Source organism: Dipodomys spectabilis, unplaced genomic scaffold, assembly GCF_019054845.1.
Source record: "Dipodomys spectabilis isolate Male_0828 unplaced genomic scaffold, ASM1905484v1 ptg000018l, whole genome shotgun sequence".
NCBI lineage: Eukaryota > Metazoa > Chordata > Mammalia > Rodentia > Heteromyidae > Dipodomys > Dipodomys spectabilis.
This window is the reverse complement of record NW_024870695.1, coordinates 16,409,668-16,426,892: the sequence shown is the minus strand read 5'-3', so window position 1 is coordinate 16,426,892 and position 17,225 is coordinate 16,409,668. Positions and strand designations below refer to the sequence as shown.

Below are 17,225 nucleotides of genomic sequence, written 5' to 3'. Positions count from 1 at the left end.
CTGAAACAAGTCCAGGAACCCTGAGGATTCTGGATTAGGCTGACATCCTTGGGCCAGGGTGGTGCAGGGCAGCAAGCGAGCCGGCTGCATGCCTGCCTTCCTCCCAGAGGCCCTGTGGCAGGCCAGGGTCTTCAGGCTGGGCATCTCAGCAGGGGTAGGAGGACAGAGCTGTGTCTCTCCAGCTCTGAGATGACTGGGCGGGGCGGGGGGAAGCTATTCTGCTAACAGGGAGATTGGCGGGCACTACAGCAAGTTGCACTCAGGGTAGATTCCCAGCCAACCCCCTAACAGGAGGATAGAGTGTGGTGTGGGGCAGGTCCAGCTTCTGCAAGGGCTGTGGGAATAGAAGGGAGGGGAGGGGAAACCTCTTCTCCTTTCCTGCCCTGTGGGTCTCAATGGGTTGGGATGGTAGCCACCCACTGCCCCTCCTACAGTGGGTCTTTGACCCATTCTCTGATCCAGGACCCAGCCAGAGGGCACCTGGGCTCATTGGGGACAGAGAACTCCTCCCCCATCCCCAATGTCCCAACAGTGAACTAGTGACTCCAGCCAGATAGAAGCTGCCTGGAAGCTGCTGGATCAGAAGAGTCCATCATCAGGGCCTCTGTGGGCTCCAGAATGGGCAAACCACAGGGGCTCTGGTTTGCTGGACTGCAAGGAGAGCCAGGTCAGCCTTAGGTGGGGGTAGAATCTACCAGCAGCTTTGGATACTATCTGTCTTTTTTAGGAAATGTCCAGAGACAAAATCCAGGTATCCATGCTGGCCAGTGGCTGGTCCAGCTTCTGGGGAACTGGCCAGAGTGAGCAATAGGCTCTGTGGTCAGAACGGCTCCACTTTCCCAGTGGCCTGGTAGGGTGGGCAGGACAGTGCATGCCGACTCTTGACTCCTACCCAGCTCTGCGGCTTAGGGCCAGAGTCCTGTCCCTAGGACCAGCACTTTCTGCCCTCTGCCATCTGTGCTGTGAGAAAGACTTCTGAGGGAAACTGAGGTGTAGGGGCACTGGCACAATCTAAGCCTGGCTGAGGGGCTGCAGGCACCTGGGTCCTGGAAGCCATCAGGAGCTAAGTGGGTGCCCCCCTGCATGTGATAGGGGGAGGTGGTCCTTGGTTTCTTCCAATAAACACTTATGACTTGCCAGTGACTCTTCTGTCTGCGTGGATTGAGGGGTGGGTCAGGAACCTGGAAACTAAGCCATGCCCTGAAGTGTACTGAAGCTCAGGCCTGTCACTGGGTCCTGGGCTTCCAGGTGTTCTGATGGTGTCGTCATATGGACAGATATCGAGCTGGACCAGTATCCTGAGTTCAGTATGTTGCTCATGGGTTCTTTGGTCTGCATGGATGTGTGTGTGTGTGTGTGTGTGTGTGTGTGTCCCCTCCCCCAGCAATGCAGCCAGGCCTCCGTTCTCATTCCATCTCCTCTTTACTGTGGATGTCACTGTCACCATCATGGCCACTGGGAGGAGCACATGGCTTTAACCCCCTGTGTGCTGAGGGAAAAGGTGGGCAATCATGGTTTTAAAAAAAAAGACTATGTACAGAGAGTCCTAGAAAGAAAGCCACCCAAGCGCATGTGAGGCACAGTGGCGCTGGGGTCTAGAGCTCAGGCAGGACTGGGGGGCGTGTCCAGTGGGCAGATAAGGGTGTGCCTGAAAGGACATGCTGGGTAAGGGCTTGAGAGGCTTCACAAACATCGCCAAGGTCATTTGAAGGTCCACGGCTGGAGCAGGCAATCTCTGGTTCTTCCCTGGTTCTTCCCTTTGGGGTGGGCTTTGAGTAGAAACCACTTCCCAACCCTTACCCCTGCCCCAACCCTAATGTCCAGGGTGGAGGGAAAGGCTGTAGAACCAGGTCCCAAACCAGGAGTCATGGATGCATCCTTGCCCCACCAAGTCCAAAGGCTTCTGAACCTTCCCAATACTGACAAAGGACCAGGGCCAGTGTGCCGTAAGGGATGGGGGCACAAGACAAGAGGAACAGCCACTTGGGGGGCCAGGACTGTGCAGGCAGTGAGGAGGACCAGGACTCCTGGCAGAAAAGTAATAGTACTGGTCTGAGAGGACTGTCGTGGGGAAGTGTCTCTGGGGCTCCCCCAGGGTGAAGCCATCTGCAGCCCACAGGCACTGCCACAGAGACAGGGTCCCAGGGAGACTGCCCGGTGTCTCCTTGAAGACAGATTGGCACTTAGGGACCACCACAGACTGGTCACCTCAATGATTTCCACAGAGAGCTGGTGATCAGGGAAAACCACTCCTGATCCATACAGCCCTGGGGGATGGGCCGGATCACCCTGGTGGCTAGACCCAGAGAGAGCAGTTGTCCTCTTAGGTATGGGGGAGACGTGGCTCTTAGCTGACCCGGTATGTGGATGTGTTCTTGGGCTCTGTGCTGGGCACACACCAGTCGCCAGCTTCCTGGATGGTCTGGTAGTGACGCCAGGCAGACTTGTTGTATACAGGTAGACGTTCCACCGAGTCTGTGGACAGGGCCTGAAGAGTGCCATGGTCAGCCCTCCCATTTCCCGTGCCTTGCCCACGCCTCAGCAGACCAGCCTTTCCCAGATGGGCTGGGCTGGGCCGGTGTCCACCCTCACAACCCACCCCAAGTCAGAGTCAGCTCACCCACTTAATGCTGGTTCAGCCACTAACCCAGGCCTGGAGACCTAAGAAAGGATCTGACTCTTGTCCTGCTTCTGCCCATCCAGAAAGCTGCTGTCTCAAAAGGGGAAGAAGGGAGGGAGGGAGGGAGGGAGGGGAAGAGGCTGGGCTGCGACCTCATCAGGGTTACTATAGCCTTATTTTTTCAGCTGAATGACAAGACCTCTCCGTGCCCTTTCCATCCAGGCCTAACAGGTCGAGTCCCCAAAAGAAGGGTCTTAATCACGGATCATGGACCCTTGCAATTCCCTATCACAGTGTATATGTCTGGGCTGAGGTTTCACTGGTCAGGGAGCTATAGCTTTGCTCTAATGCTGGAATCAGGAGAGGATGGAGGGATGGCCAGGAACCTACCAGCAGCAAATCCCACCTCCAGTGGGCTCTGTGAGCAGGGGCCCTCACCTTAAGATAGATGACAGCGTCAGTCCCAAAGCCCTCCATGGAGAAGAGCTGTAGGTCTCCCTGGAAGTACTTGGCATAGAGGCGGGAAATGGGGAGCCCGTATCCAAAACCAGCCTATAGGGGGAAGGAAGGTAGGGTGACAAAGGGAAGGAACTGCAAAACGGATCCAGTGAGCAAAGGGTGCTGAGCAGGGCATGCCCAGGGCTGGGGAGCTAGGGTGGAAAAGGGACCCCTCTGAGGGAAGACAGGCAGTGCAGGTAACATGGAGTCAGGGAGAGCTCTGCCCTGGTGGACCTGAGGCCTGGCTCTGCCTCCCGGCTGGGGGCAGGACAAGCAGACAAGGAGGTGCTGGCACTTGAAACAAAAACAAGAGAGAGACTCAGGGAAGGTGACAGCAAGGCAAACAGATGGTTGGCAGGGAGGGGGTCATGCACCTGCAGGGGAGAAATGAGAACAGGAGGCCCAGGTCAGGAGAGGGGATTGTTACCACACAGCTGTGCAAGGAGCAGCGTGCTTGGTGATAGGGAAGCCAAGCGGGAGCGTGTGTGTGGGGACTAGAGGAAGCTGCCTCACCAGCGGGGTGCCCCCAGTGCCAGGCTGGGGGGTGGGTGCTGTGGAGTACATATAACTGAAGAGCCGCTCAATCTTCCTCAAGGGGACACCCCCACCTCGGTCACTCATCTGGGGGAAAGGGGACATGTCAGGGGCCCTCAAAGCTTAGTTTTCCACCCTCTCCCCCAACTCTGACACCCCCGATCTTCCCATGGTATTCCCCACTGGCAAGGCCAAGGGCCACATACTTTGATTGATAGATCTTCCTCACCCAAGGCCACCATAATCTTGATAGGAGGGAGAGTGAGGCTGGACTCGTGGCTTTCCACCGTGGCCCGCATGGCATTCTGGGGAAGAGAATGAGGCACAAGCTGACTGACAGACAAGCCCTAATGATGCCCCCACAAAGGGCCACCCTGCTCTCCTTACCTTAAAGAGTTCGAAGAGCATATGGTAGAGGTGGGAGGGGACGTAGACCATGTGAATGGGCTGGGTGGTATTGGCAGCTGTGGGAGTCAAGGCCAAGATGAGAAACTGTTGACAAGTCACCTCTATAACCTTATCCAGATGTGGACCCCCTGAAGACATTCCCCCTTCTCCTATTAGGAATGGACAGTTCTTCCTAAAGCTATACCTGAGCACATGGATGCCCAGCCAGAAACTAACCCCCCAGCTTCCTCTGCACTGGGGCAGCTAGTGACCCATGGAAGCCATGTGTTCAGTCCTGGTACAGCCTCCTTCCTTGCTCCAGCTCTGCGGTTAGCCACCCAAAAACCACCAAAGCCACTAACGATTGGGCTTAGGGGATGCAGCCAAATTGATATCCTACTGATATCATCTCCTCCTGGTCTCTGTCTTCTTACTACTCCATTTTATTTTCTTCCTGTCACCATGTGTATTTATTTGTTCATTAGTTAAATACTCCATTCCCCAAACAGCTCAGAACCCAGAATGTAAGCTCAGTGAGAACAAGGACCTTGCCAGTCTTGTTTACATATAGTCTTGTTTCCAAACACTCCATAGCTACAGAATGAGTAATAATACCGTAGTCTCTCCCTCTCCAGATAGAAGTCCATGACCTGACTCCCATCTTACCTGTTTTCTCATGTCCCCAACCTTCCCTGATACACACACACACACACACACACACACACACACACACACACACACACACGTGCGCACGCACACGCATGTGTCACTTGCTCACCATTGACTTCTTGGATCTCCAGGTCAGGTGAGGCCATGTAATACTTGTCACACAGGAGCTTGGCCATGTCATAGGCATCTGACAAAAGATGGGGCCATTCAGCTGACTAAGCAGGCAGGCCTGTTGGCACTGATACTGGTTCTCACCAGGAGGTAAGAATGCCCAGGGGGCCATTGCCCCATCCACTGAGCTCTTGGGACTCTGTGGGCTCACCTTTCACCACTTCGGACACGTTGCAATTGGGGTCGATGCTGCCAATGTGTTTGGGGTGGGCAGGGTTGGTGCTGCCGTCGAAGATGAGGGCTGTGGGCAGAAGGCAAGGCTGCTAGCCAGGCCACATTCTCTTCCCAAGACACCTCTTCACCTCCATCTTTAAGCTCTAGGCTCAGATCCTAAAATGTCTTCCATCTTGCCCTCTGCCCCCGGTTCAGGCCATCTGGGGCTTTTGTAGCCTGAAGTATTCTTTTTTTTTTTTTTGTCGGTCATGGGGCTTGAACTCTGGGCTTGGGCGCTGTCCCTGCGCTCTTTAGCTCAAGGCGAGCACTCTACCGCTTGAGCCACGTCACCACTTCCGGTTTTCTGGTGGTTTTATTGGAGATAAGAGTCTCATGGAGTTTCCTGCTGGGCTGGCTTTGAACTGCAATCCTCAGATCTCAGCCTCCTGAGTAGCTAGGATTACAGGCGTGAGCCATAGGCACCCAGCTTGAAGCATTCTTTCCAGAGAGTTCTCCTCACATCATACCTTACAAGCTACATGGCGGTAATGGGGCCTGAACTCAGGGCAGCATGCTCTCATTTGCTCAAGGATGGCGCTCTACCACTTGAGCTACAACTCCATTTTCAGCTTCTTTCTGGTTAATAATGGGATATAAGAGTCTCATAAGCCAGGTGCTAGTGATTCACTCCTGTAATCTTAGCTACTCAGGAGGGTCATGGTTCAAACCTGAGGATCATGGTTCAAAGCTAGCCCAAGCAGGAAAAGTTCATTAGCCTCTTATTTAAAAAAACAAAACAAAACAAAAACAAAAAACACAAAAAGAGCTTCAAGGATAGCGCCCAGGCCCAAAGTTCAAGCCCCATGAATGTCCAAAAAAAGAGTCACACGAACTTTTCTTTGAACATGATCCTCAGATCTCAGCCTCTCGAGTAGCTTGGATTATAAGTGTGAGCCATCAGTGCTGAAATATACTTAGCTTTGGTAAAACAATGTAAGACAATTTTCACCACCTTGCTTTTGAAAGGATTCAAACATAAGGAACTCATTTCATTTATAACAGCTATGATCTGTCAACATTCACAGTAAATCCTCCTGGAAAAAAGGATTTCTAAATAACAGTTCTTAAGTATAATGAGAGTTAAAAAAAACTAAAACAAATTAAAGATGTGACATAGGTTACAATTTGCAAACATTTAAAGCAATACAACTCAATAGTATACCTTTCTTTTTGGAGCCAGTAACTTTCTCAGTCCTTGAATGGTGCCTTAGGCCCCTGGACACAGTGGCTGACGTGTCCTGATGTCCTGCCCCAGACAGAGGGGGGAGTTGCCCCTTCCCAGCTCCCATACCCATGGCTCCGAGTCCTCCCCCATATCCCACAAGCTCACTGTGCTGGTTGATGAGCATGCGGATGGAGATGCGGCTGAGGTAGAAGCGGTCCAGGAAGTACTGAATGTTCTGGTTGGAGACGGGGTCATCGCCATAGGTGTCCTTGTACTCCAGCACACCTTGTGCCATTGTAGGTACCACGTCGTTGTGTCGGTTCCGGATTGTGACAAGGGCTTCAGTGAACCTATAGGAAGGGCAGACAGTCGCTCACTCTGCCTTAGGGAAACCTTCAGCTCTCCTATTTTTTTGTTTTTGGTTGGTCATGGCACTTGAACTCTGGGCCTGGGCCTGGGAGCTGTCCCTGAGCTCTTCAGCTCAAGACTAGCATTCTACCTCAGTGGCACTTCTGGTATTTTGGTGGTTAATTAGAGATAAGAGTTTTACGGACTTTTTCTGCCTGGGCTGGCTTTGAACCTCGATCCTCAGATCTCAGCCTCCTGAGTAGTTAGGATTATAGGCGTGAGCCAAGGGTACCCTCCCAGCTCTCTCCTCCACTCCTGACCTCCTCTCCCTCCCCAGGGCTACAGACATGCAATGCCCCCCCCAACTCCCAGTTGGAGTTCTGGTCCTCTGAAGGGGTGGGGGCTCCCCAGGGTAAGGCCTGGCTTCCTGTCCACCCAAATACCAAGTCTCTCATCACTCAGGACCCCTTGAAGCAGTCTAGCTCCATGCTCTGACTGGGAACCCCAAAAGGTAGGGTTTGTTTTTTTTTTGTGCCAGTTCTAGGACTTGAACTCAGGACCTGAGCACTATCTCTGAGCTTTTGTGCTTAAGGCTAGCACTCTACCACTTGAGCCACAGCTCTATTTCCAGCTTTTGGATGGTTAATTAGAGATTAGAATCTCACCGACTTTCCTGCCCAGGCTGGATTTGAACCATGATCCTCATAGCTCAGCCTCCAGAGGAGCTAGGATTACAGGCATGAGCTGCCAGGAATGCCTGTAATCCTTCCACTCAGTTGGTATTCTGACCATGGGTCTGTGACCAGATGCCCCTGCCTTCCAGCCACCCATGGGGAAATTCACTCACTGGTTCAGGGTGCGGTGATCCTCAGGATCCTTGTCCAGGAACTCCATGATGTCTAGCAGACTCTGGACGTACCTGTGTGCAAGGGACAGGAGGGGCCATAGCCTCAGTTGGGGCTGGACCTTCCTGGTCTCCTTTTCCTGTGGGACTATAGTGCTGGATCTGCTGACAAGCTGTGGCTCACAGTCCATCTGCACGTTTCCCTGACAACCCAGCGAGCTAGGCACAAAAACCTCCAATTCTCTGGCCTCCTTGGAAAGCCTCCACTTTGGAATCTTAGAATAGTAGTTTTAGCAGGGGCCTGGAGATATGCTCATCCATGAGGTCTTTTAGATCAGGAAACTGAGGCCCAAAGTGGACAGAGGAAAATGGACCAAGGGCTTTCAGTAAGGAAGGATGCAGATGTCTCCGAGCGCCTTCCCAGACAGATCCTAACACTTCTCCCACAGGCAGCTGATGATTCAGTGAGCATAGCTGGCAGACTAGCTGGTATAGGGCTTTTCCTAGGACAACTGGTGCTTGGGTAGCTGAGGCTTAGAACTGATCTAGAGAATGTGTGTGTGTGTGTGTGTACACGCGCGCGCGAGTGCGCACATGCGCACCAGTCTTGAGGTTTAAACTCAGGGCCCAGGTTCTACCCCTGAGGTTTTATGCACAAAAGCGTTCAAGTGCTCTTCCATGTGAGCCACAGTGTCACTTTTGACTTTCTGATGGCTAATTGGAGAGGAGGCTCACTTTTCTGCCTGGGCTAGCTTTTTTTATTGTAAAAATGCTGTACTGAGGGGTTACAATTACATGAGTAGAGTAATGAGCACATTTCATAGCGAGCATTGTTACCTCCTCCTTTTTTTCCCCCTACCATCACTTCCCTCCCCGCCTCCTCTGGGCTGGCTTTGAACTGTGATCCTCAGATCTCAGCCCCCTGGAGTAGCTAGGATTATAGGCATGAGCCACCAGTGCCCAGCAGGGAATTGGATTTTATAATGGAGAGTCGGCACAGCCAACTCTCTCCTTGGGAGGGACTGGGTCCCCACGAGTCTAGAGAAGATCACTACTCACTTGACTCTTTTTCTGGGTAATTCACCACTCAGAGAAGAAAGGCAATATGCTGCCAGGCACACAGTGAGCAGCTGGGATCCAAGCCCTGGTATGTCTGACTTCCGGTCACACCATGAAGCCAACGGCATGACCATCTCCACTGGGCCTAATAGTGATCCTACCCACGGACCAACAGCACTTTCCTGCTCTGCTCTGTGTTAACTGCTCCTAGTGTCCAGTCACCCATGCAGCGGACACTGCTTACTGGCAGGCCGTTTCACAGACAGCGAAACAACATGCAGAGCTGGGCTTTTCTCGCCCAGGCCAAGGTAAGTCCATACCCCTTGCCACCTACCCACGTCCAGGACACAGCTTCTTGCTCATTTCATTCTTTTGTTATTGTTGTTGATTGTGGGGCTTGAACTTAGGGCCTGGGCACTGTCCCTTAGCTAGTTCACTCAAGGCTAGTGGCCTGTCACTTGAACCACATCTCCATTACTGGCTTTTTGGTGGTTAATTAGAGATAAGAGTCTCATGGACTTTCCTGTTTGGGGCTGGCTTCCAACTGGGATCCTCAGATCTTAGCCTCCTGAATAGCTAAGATTACAAACATGAGCTCAACTAGTGACTTGATTCTTAGAGGGAGAGTAAACAGGGGAAAATGCTGTGAATGTTGAGCAACAGGTATAGAGAGGAGGTATTGGAGGGTGGGGCTGGGCGACTCCTTCTCCACAACCCAGGGCAGCTAGGGCTGGAAGGGGTCAGAGCTAGGAGGTTGCGCTCCCCCCCCCCCCCCCCCCCCCCCCCCCCCCCCCCGGCACTGTGAGGAGTCAGCGATGGTGGGGGTGGGGCAGAGTCCCAGCACAAAGCTGAAGTGCCCAGTGAACCTTCAAAGGCCGTAGTGAGGCCTGGTCACATGGTCACTGAACATAGCAAGGGGCAGCAGTATGCCCTGACAAGGGCAATGCCCTCAGATGAGGGAGGTATGGGGGACAACAAACAGTAAGGCTGTGCCCACAGGGGTATACCCCTGGAACAAAGAGGAGGATTTTCCAACAGGGCTGTTGGTCCTGGGCCTGCTCTGAGATTCACCAGGGGCCCGGCATGCCACGTTACTCTCAGCTAGACCTGGATCCTCCGGAGAGAAACACAAGGGACAGAGTCATGCAGGTTCCTGGCTACCAGGGCTAAGGAATGAGCTGGGTCTGAAAGCAAGGGGCTGCTCCAAGCAGGGGTAGGCCCTGGGAAGGTCTGGCTTATGAGTGATGATTTGAGCAGTCTTTAACTGCCCTCCAGAATGCAATGCAGGCTGAAGGGGAGGGGCAAGTGGAGGGGGGAAGGGAGAAGGGAGGGAAGGAACTCTGTGTGGAGGAGAGGTGTAAGTGTGAATGTGAGGAGGAAGGGCCACCAAATGTGTGCTAGTACCCACCCCTGCAGGGGGACAACAGTACGAACCAGGCCATGGCCATGTGACTTGCACCAAAGAAGGCAATGCTGCCCTGCAGCTGGGGCCCATCTGTAGAGATACGGCAGGAGAGGCAAGCTTGAGTTTGGGGTCTGGCTGCTAACTCTCAAATGTAAAATGGGTTTATAGTGGAAGTGTTCCATGGAGTAGAGGGTGGAATTAAAGGAGACTCAGAGAGTGAATGCTCTTGGCTAGAGTTGACCGCTATCTTTGCTCCTGGGAGGCGGCCAACCTGAGGGACTGGAAGATGGCCTGGCCTACCGCTGTTGTGCTGCCAGCAAGGGCTGGCTGTGGGGGGCGGGTAGGAGTGCTGGTGCTCCACTGATAGGACTCAGGGTCTACACACTTGTCTGACAGGTGGAGGAGTCTGGTGAGAGATGGATGGATTTGCTGTCACTTGGTATCTCTTTTCTTTCTTCCTTTCTTTCTCTTTCTCTCTCTCTCCTTCTTTCCTTCCTTCTGTGCCAATCCTAGGGCTTGAACTCAGGGCCTGCGTGCTGTCCCTGAGCTGCTCTCTGGTCAAGGCTAGTGCTTTACTACTAGAGCCACAGTTCTACTACTGGCTTTTTTTGGTAGTTTATTGAGAGATAAGAGTTTCATGGACTTTCCTGCCTGAGCTGGCTTCTAACCTTGATCTTCAGACCTCAGCTTCTAATCTTGATCTTCCGATCTCAGCTTCCTGAGTAGCCAAGATTACAGGCATGAGCCAACAGCGCCAGCTTCTACTCTGTATCTCTTATGTAACCCTGGAAGCACTGGCAGTCCTCAGGCTCTCTTCCTCCCCTGAGGTTCCCAGCAATGCCAACTAATTCCACCTCTGTAAGGGAGCCCTCCGTTCCCATGGGGATCTCTGTCTGCTTCCAAGGCCCAGCTTGCCTCCTGTCCCTTCCAAAATGCAGCCTCCACATCCCACAAACAAAGCTTGAATCCCAACTCCACAACTCCCTAAGTGACTTCAGCCAAGTTTCTCTACTTCCCCAAACCCCGTTTCTCATCTAAGAAGCAGGGATGATGCCCAGGCCAGTTTGTAAGGGCTCTGGTAAAAGATGACACAGGTACCTGCATAGAAGAACAGCGTACCCAGACATGCTGCAAGTGGTCAGGTGGGTTTCATTGTCCTCATTGCTCACTGCCTCACGGCCTCTGAAACCTCCACATTATCTCTGGCCTAGAGATGCTATTGCCCAGACACACGGGGCCACGCTAAGCTCAGAGACACCATGCTGCTGAGGAGTATTGTCCAGTAAAATGCAAGTCAAAGCTTACAGTTTTGCCCCACCTTCCAATCACCTCCAGTGCCACTTTTTTTTTTTTTTTTTTGTCAGTAATGGGGCTTAAACTCAGGGTTTGGGTGCTGTCCCTAAGCTCTTTCATTCAAGATTATCATTCTACCACTTTAAGCCACAGCTCCATTTTTTGTTTTCTGGTGGTTAATTGTAGACAAGAGTCACATAGAAAGGATTTCCCATCTGGGCTGGCTTTGAACCACAATCCTTAGATCTCAGCCTCCTAAGTAGTAGAATTAGGGGCCTGAGCCCCCACATGCCTGGTTAAGTGCTACTATCTTAAGTCTGTTCAGTTGCAATGATTTATTGCACTAAAGCCAGGAATTCTTCATTTACAGTGAATGCTCAGAAGCACCTCTTACCTGAGAGGCTGCACTGGTATCGACCATGTTAGCTACTACACTACTGTAGCTGAACAGAGCTCTTCTGATTTAAAGAACTTGGAAAACTCTTTTTTCTTTTTCTTTCTTTTTTTTGTGTGGCAGTTATGGGGCTTGAACTCTGGGCTTGAGTACTGTCCCTCAGCATTTCAGCTCAACGCTAGCACTCTACCACTTGAGCTACAGCGCCACTTCTGGTTTTCTGGTGGTTTATTGAAGATAAAAGTTTCACGGACTTTCCTGCCCAGGCTGGCTTTGAACCACGATCCTCAGGTCTCAGCCTCCTGAGCAGCTAGGATTACAGGCATGAGCCACCGGTGCCCGGCTGGAAAACTTTTTAGACTCAGGCTGATGGACCTCTTGCCAGGCCTGCTGCTTCTTGTGCTGTCCCTGTCCACTGCCATCATCCTGACTAGATGGCTATCTCTCCTGAAGGAGTTCTGCACTCTCTTACAGACAACTGCCTTGTCCCCATCATGAAGTCCTTTCTGTTTCCACTCTTTAGTATCTCTTGCTACCGCTGACACCCCTTGCTTCTGGAAATACTCTCAGGGGGCTTTCTCTTGAGTTTGTCAGCATATTTTAGTAATCCTTTTGAACCAGCTCTTCTCTATTCCAAATCATGCACTGGGGAAGTGTCCTCTCTTGTCTAACTTCTCTCCCTCCTGCTGTTACTTGACAGAAAATTACTTCTAAGCTGTGATGAAGAATAAAGCAGACCAAGGTCTGGATTTTCAGGAAGGGATTCTTCAAGAACCCCAAGGGAGCCATGGCTGTCCAGAAGCGCTTTGCCCTCTTCTTGCATCTCTGGCTGTTTCAGGAACACAATGTCCAAAGAAAACCCCAAAAAGCCAAGTCCTGGATTCAGGGACCAGTTGGACAGGCAGCCAGGCTAGTCAGCTGGACAGAGTAAAGTGCTAGGAAGAACAGATGGCACCTTCTGTCACCTCCCCATACTCCCCCATCTGTGGTGGGATGTGCTGGTTGGCTTTGAGGTTCTGGGCCATCTAGGGGTAGGGCACAGTAAGAGGTGACCTGGTTGCGGTATGTGAGAATCAGACTCTGCTCTATGTCCCTCCACCGCGCCTTCATAACTTCTATTTAGGGTATAATCAACACCCACAAAGTAAAGCTCTGACAAGTCTGCAGAGCTCTTCCTAGCTTGGAGTTGCCTAGGTTCCGCTGTATGTCCACTTCAACTCACCCACAGATTCCTTCTTGCCTTCCTTTCTGCCTGAACTCTGGGCCTGGGCGCTGTCCCTCAGCTCTTCAGCTCAAGGCTAGTGCTCTATCACTAGAGCCACAGCCCCACTTTCAGCTTTTTCTGCTTATGTGGTGCTGAGGAATCGAATCCAGGGCCTTATGCATGCGAGGCAAGCACTCTACCACTAAGCCACCTTCCCAGACACCCCCTGACTTTTTTAATGTAAGGTCTCACCATGTAGTCCAGGCTAGTCTTGAACTTGCCATCCTCTTGCCTCTACTTTCCAAGTGCTGGGATTACAGCTATGCACCACCACACCCAGCTCCTTACAACTTCAGATTCAACCAACTGTGCTCAGTTCGATTATGAAGATAACCACAGGCATTTTCTTCTATGTTTTTATGCTTTCCAAGTGTCAAAATAAACATATAACCCTTCTGCAATGGAGGGAGACACTCAATATTACTTTTCAATTATACCTTGAGCTGAGCACTGTTGGCTCACACCTGTCATCCTAGCTAATCAGAAGGCTAAGATATGAAGACCGGGGTTCAAAGCCAGCCCAGGTAGGAAAGTCTGTGAGACTCTAAAAAGCCAGACATAGAGCTGTGTCTCAAGTGGCAGATAGCCAGCCTTGAGCTTTAAAAAAAGCTCAGGGGGCTGGGAAGATGGCTCAGTGGTAGAGTGCTTGCCTTGCATGCCTGAGGCCCTGGGTTCGATTCCTCAGCACCACATAAGCAAAAAGAAAAAAGCCGGAAGTGGGGCTGTGGCTCAAGTGGTAGAGCGCTAGCCTTGAGCTGAAGAGCTGAGGGACAGCACCCAGGCCCAGAGTTCAGGGCCCATGACCGGACACCCCCCCCCCCCCCCCCCCCCGCCAAAAAAAAAGCTCAGGGACAGTTCCCAGGCCCTGAGTTCAAACCCTAGTATTTGTGCCTACACACACACACACATACACACACTAAAAATACTTTGATTCTTCATTTAAATAAAACTAACTCTTCAGCACTCTCTCCTCTCACTGTCTATATTGTACTTCGTCAGTCTTGTCTTGGCAGGAATTTTATTTTCCTCCGAGATATTGTGGGCTTCTTGTGAGCAGCAGCTGCTGTTTTCTCAGATGCAGACTGGTGCTGGGTTCCAAGGTTTGACCTGAGTTTCTGGATCCATTTCATGCTGTATTTCCTGAACCAGGAGCCATGAAAGCTCACAGATGAACAGTCAGTGGTGTGCCCAGTGACAAGGCACACCTTTGTTTACGCTTCATGTGACAGGCCATTGGCTACCAGTACCTAGTTGCTCAGCCCAGCACAGAGCTGTGAGTTAGCAGGTTTCTTCCTGCCCCTGTGGCTACCTATAATAAACTCTGGTCTTTGCCCTCTAAAGTTCACTGGGAAGGGACTAAGCTGGTAGACACAATGTTTTCCAAAACAGCCAAACAGCTAGCTTGGATGATATCATTTGTTCTAAGATTAGTTTCTTGTTTCTCTGTTTCTTCAGATATGACTCTGAGTAGATACTACCTGTCAGGGACTGGGGTTGCAGGACCAGGTGAGTGGCCAGCATGGACATTAGCATGATTTAATTGTGGCTGTGAAAACAGCCACATGACTTCCTGGGTTCCTGGAGAAAGGAGGATGTGAGACCCAGACACTCCCACAGATACAGACTGAGAGCCCGACTTATGTCCCCGTTCAGGCCTAGGATTCCCTGGGCAAGTCACCAGCATCCAAGAGCCCCCATGCCTCCCTTTTGTCCCATGCCTGGGGACACAGGTGATGGCGTGGAAGGGGGTCCTACCAGCTCTGTACCAGCTGCACTGAGGGTGTGCCCAGAACCCGGTCAGGAAGCAGGTTGATCTCTTTCATGATGTTGGCCAAGCGTACGGGCAGCTCCTGCCGGAGGAAGGTGAATGAAGTTTTCTCACAGGCATTGCTGGACCCTGGTGAGAAAGAGAAATGGATGAACCCCCAACTGCGCATGGGAACAGCAGGACTGCCCAGAGTTGGTAAGGCTGCACTGACCAAGAAGTCAAGGAGCGAGTAACCTTCCAGGTACCTAGCAAAGCAGCTCTCCTAATCTTGTAATGCTTAAGCCTCTCTCACCACCCACTAATCACTTCAGGGGTGACATTCCCTACCTACCTGTAGCTGAACCTCCATTTGCCTTTAACCATGGTGGGCAGGGTCCATTTGGAGCTGCTGCTGCCTAAAACACGTCACTTTTCTTCCCATCAGGCACTTCCTCTGAGGGACTGACCCACGGGGACAGAGGCCCCTGAGACATCTGTCCCTCCCCAGGCTACACCTAGTTGATGGGAGCTAGACCTAGACTCGCTGCAGGTCCCACATTGGCCGTGGCCCAGGTCACCTCACCCAGGATGGTGATGGAAAGGGGGTAGAAAAATGATGGCAACCTGGAGGCAGAAAGGATACCCAGGTTCTGGCCTGGTCCCTGTCTGCTTCTAACTCTGTCATTTTATGATTAAGTCCTTTGCACCTAGGGTCCAGTATGGGCTAGACAACTGCTGGAGCAAAGAAGCTTTTCTTCATAGGTGAAGTCTCTGTGGCAAATAGAGCATGTGGAGGGGTACATATCGTGGGAAACAGGTGTCCTGTCCTGTCCTGGCTGCCACTTCTCTGCTCATTCCCATCAGTGACAAAGCTGTAACCTAAGCCAATGCTATCTACCCAACTCTTAAGATCTGGACCGACTCCCAATCCCAGTTGGCACGATGAAAATGCCATGTAGAGAGATAGGGCCCATACCACTGTATCAGTCACCATGGCCTTCCTCCTGCCCCAGAACCACCCTTGGAACTATGGTTAGCAGGCGATCCTGACCCAGAAATCCAGGGGCAGCCAAGGGAGGGTGCAAGTGGCCTGACTACCTCATGGTAACTTGGTTCTCTGCCCGGCTCAGGACAGGCTGCCAGACTAGAATGGATTTGATCTTCAAGTGTCCTTGCCCACTGCTGGGACAGCTGCAGTGGCTGGAGGTACACTAACTGGTTAGGGAGGACTTCTGGTGGGCATCTGAAAGAGTGCCCCTCGCCCAGCTGTTGGGAGATGTCTCTGCTGCTCTGACCCTTCATGCCCAGCCCAGGTCTCCCTCCAGATGGCTGTAACTGTCAACCCGCTTTGTCACTCACATTGGTAGTTCCCTAATTTCCCTCTATCCCCCACACTTGGCGCCAGGACAACCCCCATATTCAGGCCATTGATGGGTCCAGACTCCCTCTCTGCCCCCACCATGCAGCCCTCCCATCCCTTACAGTCAAAGACTCCTAGCAAAGCCCAAGGAGGTGGAACCGTGACCCCTCCTTTTTAGGCCCCCCCACTCCCACTAACAGTCTGGGGGACAGTGTCTCTTGCCGGGGTACACTTAACTCTTTAAGGACGGGGCCCAGTCTGCCTCACCGTTAACCCCTTCCTGACTGTACCCTGATACTCAAGGCCTCTCGTCTCCTCGGCGTTAACCCCTCATTGCCGGGACCCCCTCTTCCGTGCCCCGCGGCCCCTCGCCCCCTCCGTACCGAAGTCCAGGAACTGCTTCATGGACAGTGGGGACGGGGAGAACTTGCTGAAGTGCTCGATGTACTTGGGCGCCCCTGCCAGGGACGCATTCTTCAGCAGCGCCCGGACCCAGCGCATGGTGGCGGCGGCGACGCCCGCGGTCGGGGCTTGGATCGGGCTGCGGAATCCCCCGGTCCCCGGGTCCCCCGAGCAAGCGGCACTGGCGCTCGGCTCGGCCCCGTCCGGCCCAAGCACAAGGGTTCGGTCACCACCTCCCTCCTCCTGCCCTGGAGGCTCCTCCAAAGCTCAGCCAATCGGCTCGCCGCGGCGCCCCGACGTCTCCAATGGCTGCGCACAAACAACTCCGGGAGAACCAATAGCCTTGCGTCTCGGCACGTGGCTTCCCTCTTGGCCCGCCCCCTTAACCCAGTCAGTGCGGGCGGCGGCCTGTTGTTTTCCGAGAGCTAGAGCAGGCCCCGCCCCCGTCCGCCCACTCCCCGCCCTGGCCAGGGCCGCGGGCGGAGGCGGAAGGAGGGCGGAGGCGGGAGGGGGCGGAAACAAGAGCCCTGAGTTAACACCTTGCTCCCTGGAGGCCCGACGCTTGGTCTTCTATTCGGGGTCTTCCCCCCTCCCCTCCTCCTTCCCTGGCCAGCTCTTGACCCATCCTTCCTAGACCTGTCTAGGTGCTTTCCTTCCCAGGTGATTTCCTTTCCTCCCTAAAAATACCCATTTCACCTTGTCCTGATCCACCTGCACACGGGCTTCGCAATCGGCAACTGTCCCAGACTGAGGTTGGCAAAACTAGGATACAAGCCCAATAATATCCGACTAATCTGTCCTATATACTTGCAACCCAGTGATTTCCATAATTAACCAACCAGCTCAGAAATA

General features: G+C 52.7%; 1 protein-coding gene across 1 annotated transcript; it reads right to left on the bottom strand.

Moving 5' to 3' along the window:
- Window positions 1-1,403: 1,403 nt before the first annotated feature.
- On the bottom strand, window positions 1,404-16,595 carry Pdk2 (pyruvate dehydrogenase kinase 2). Its single transcript, XM_042673772.1, has 11 exons — window positions 16,355-16,595; window positions 14,620-14,761; window positions 7,453-7,524; window positions 6,423-6,607; window positions 5,031-5,120; window positions 4,818-4,895; window positions 4,040-4,116; window positions 3,859-3,957; window positions 3,632-3,739; window positions 3,059-3,172; window positions 1,404-2,488 (listed from the first exon to the last, which is right to left on the bottom strand). Exons 1-11 carry the CDS (start codon window positions 16,470-16,472, stop codon window positions 2,348-2,350), a joined length of 1,224 nt encoding a protein of 407 aa, XP_042529706.1. The 5' UTR covers window positions 16,473-16,595; the 3' UTR covers window positions 1,404-2,347.
- Window positions 16,596-17,225: the final 630 nt, after the last annotated feature.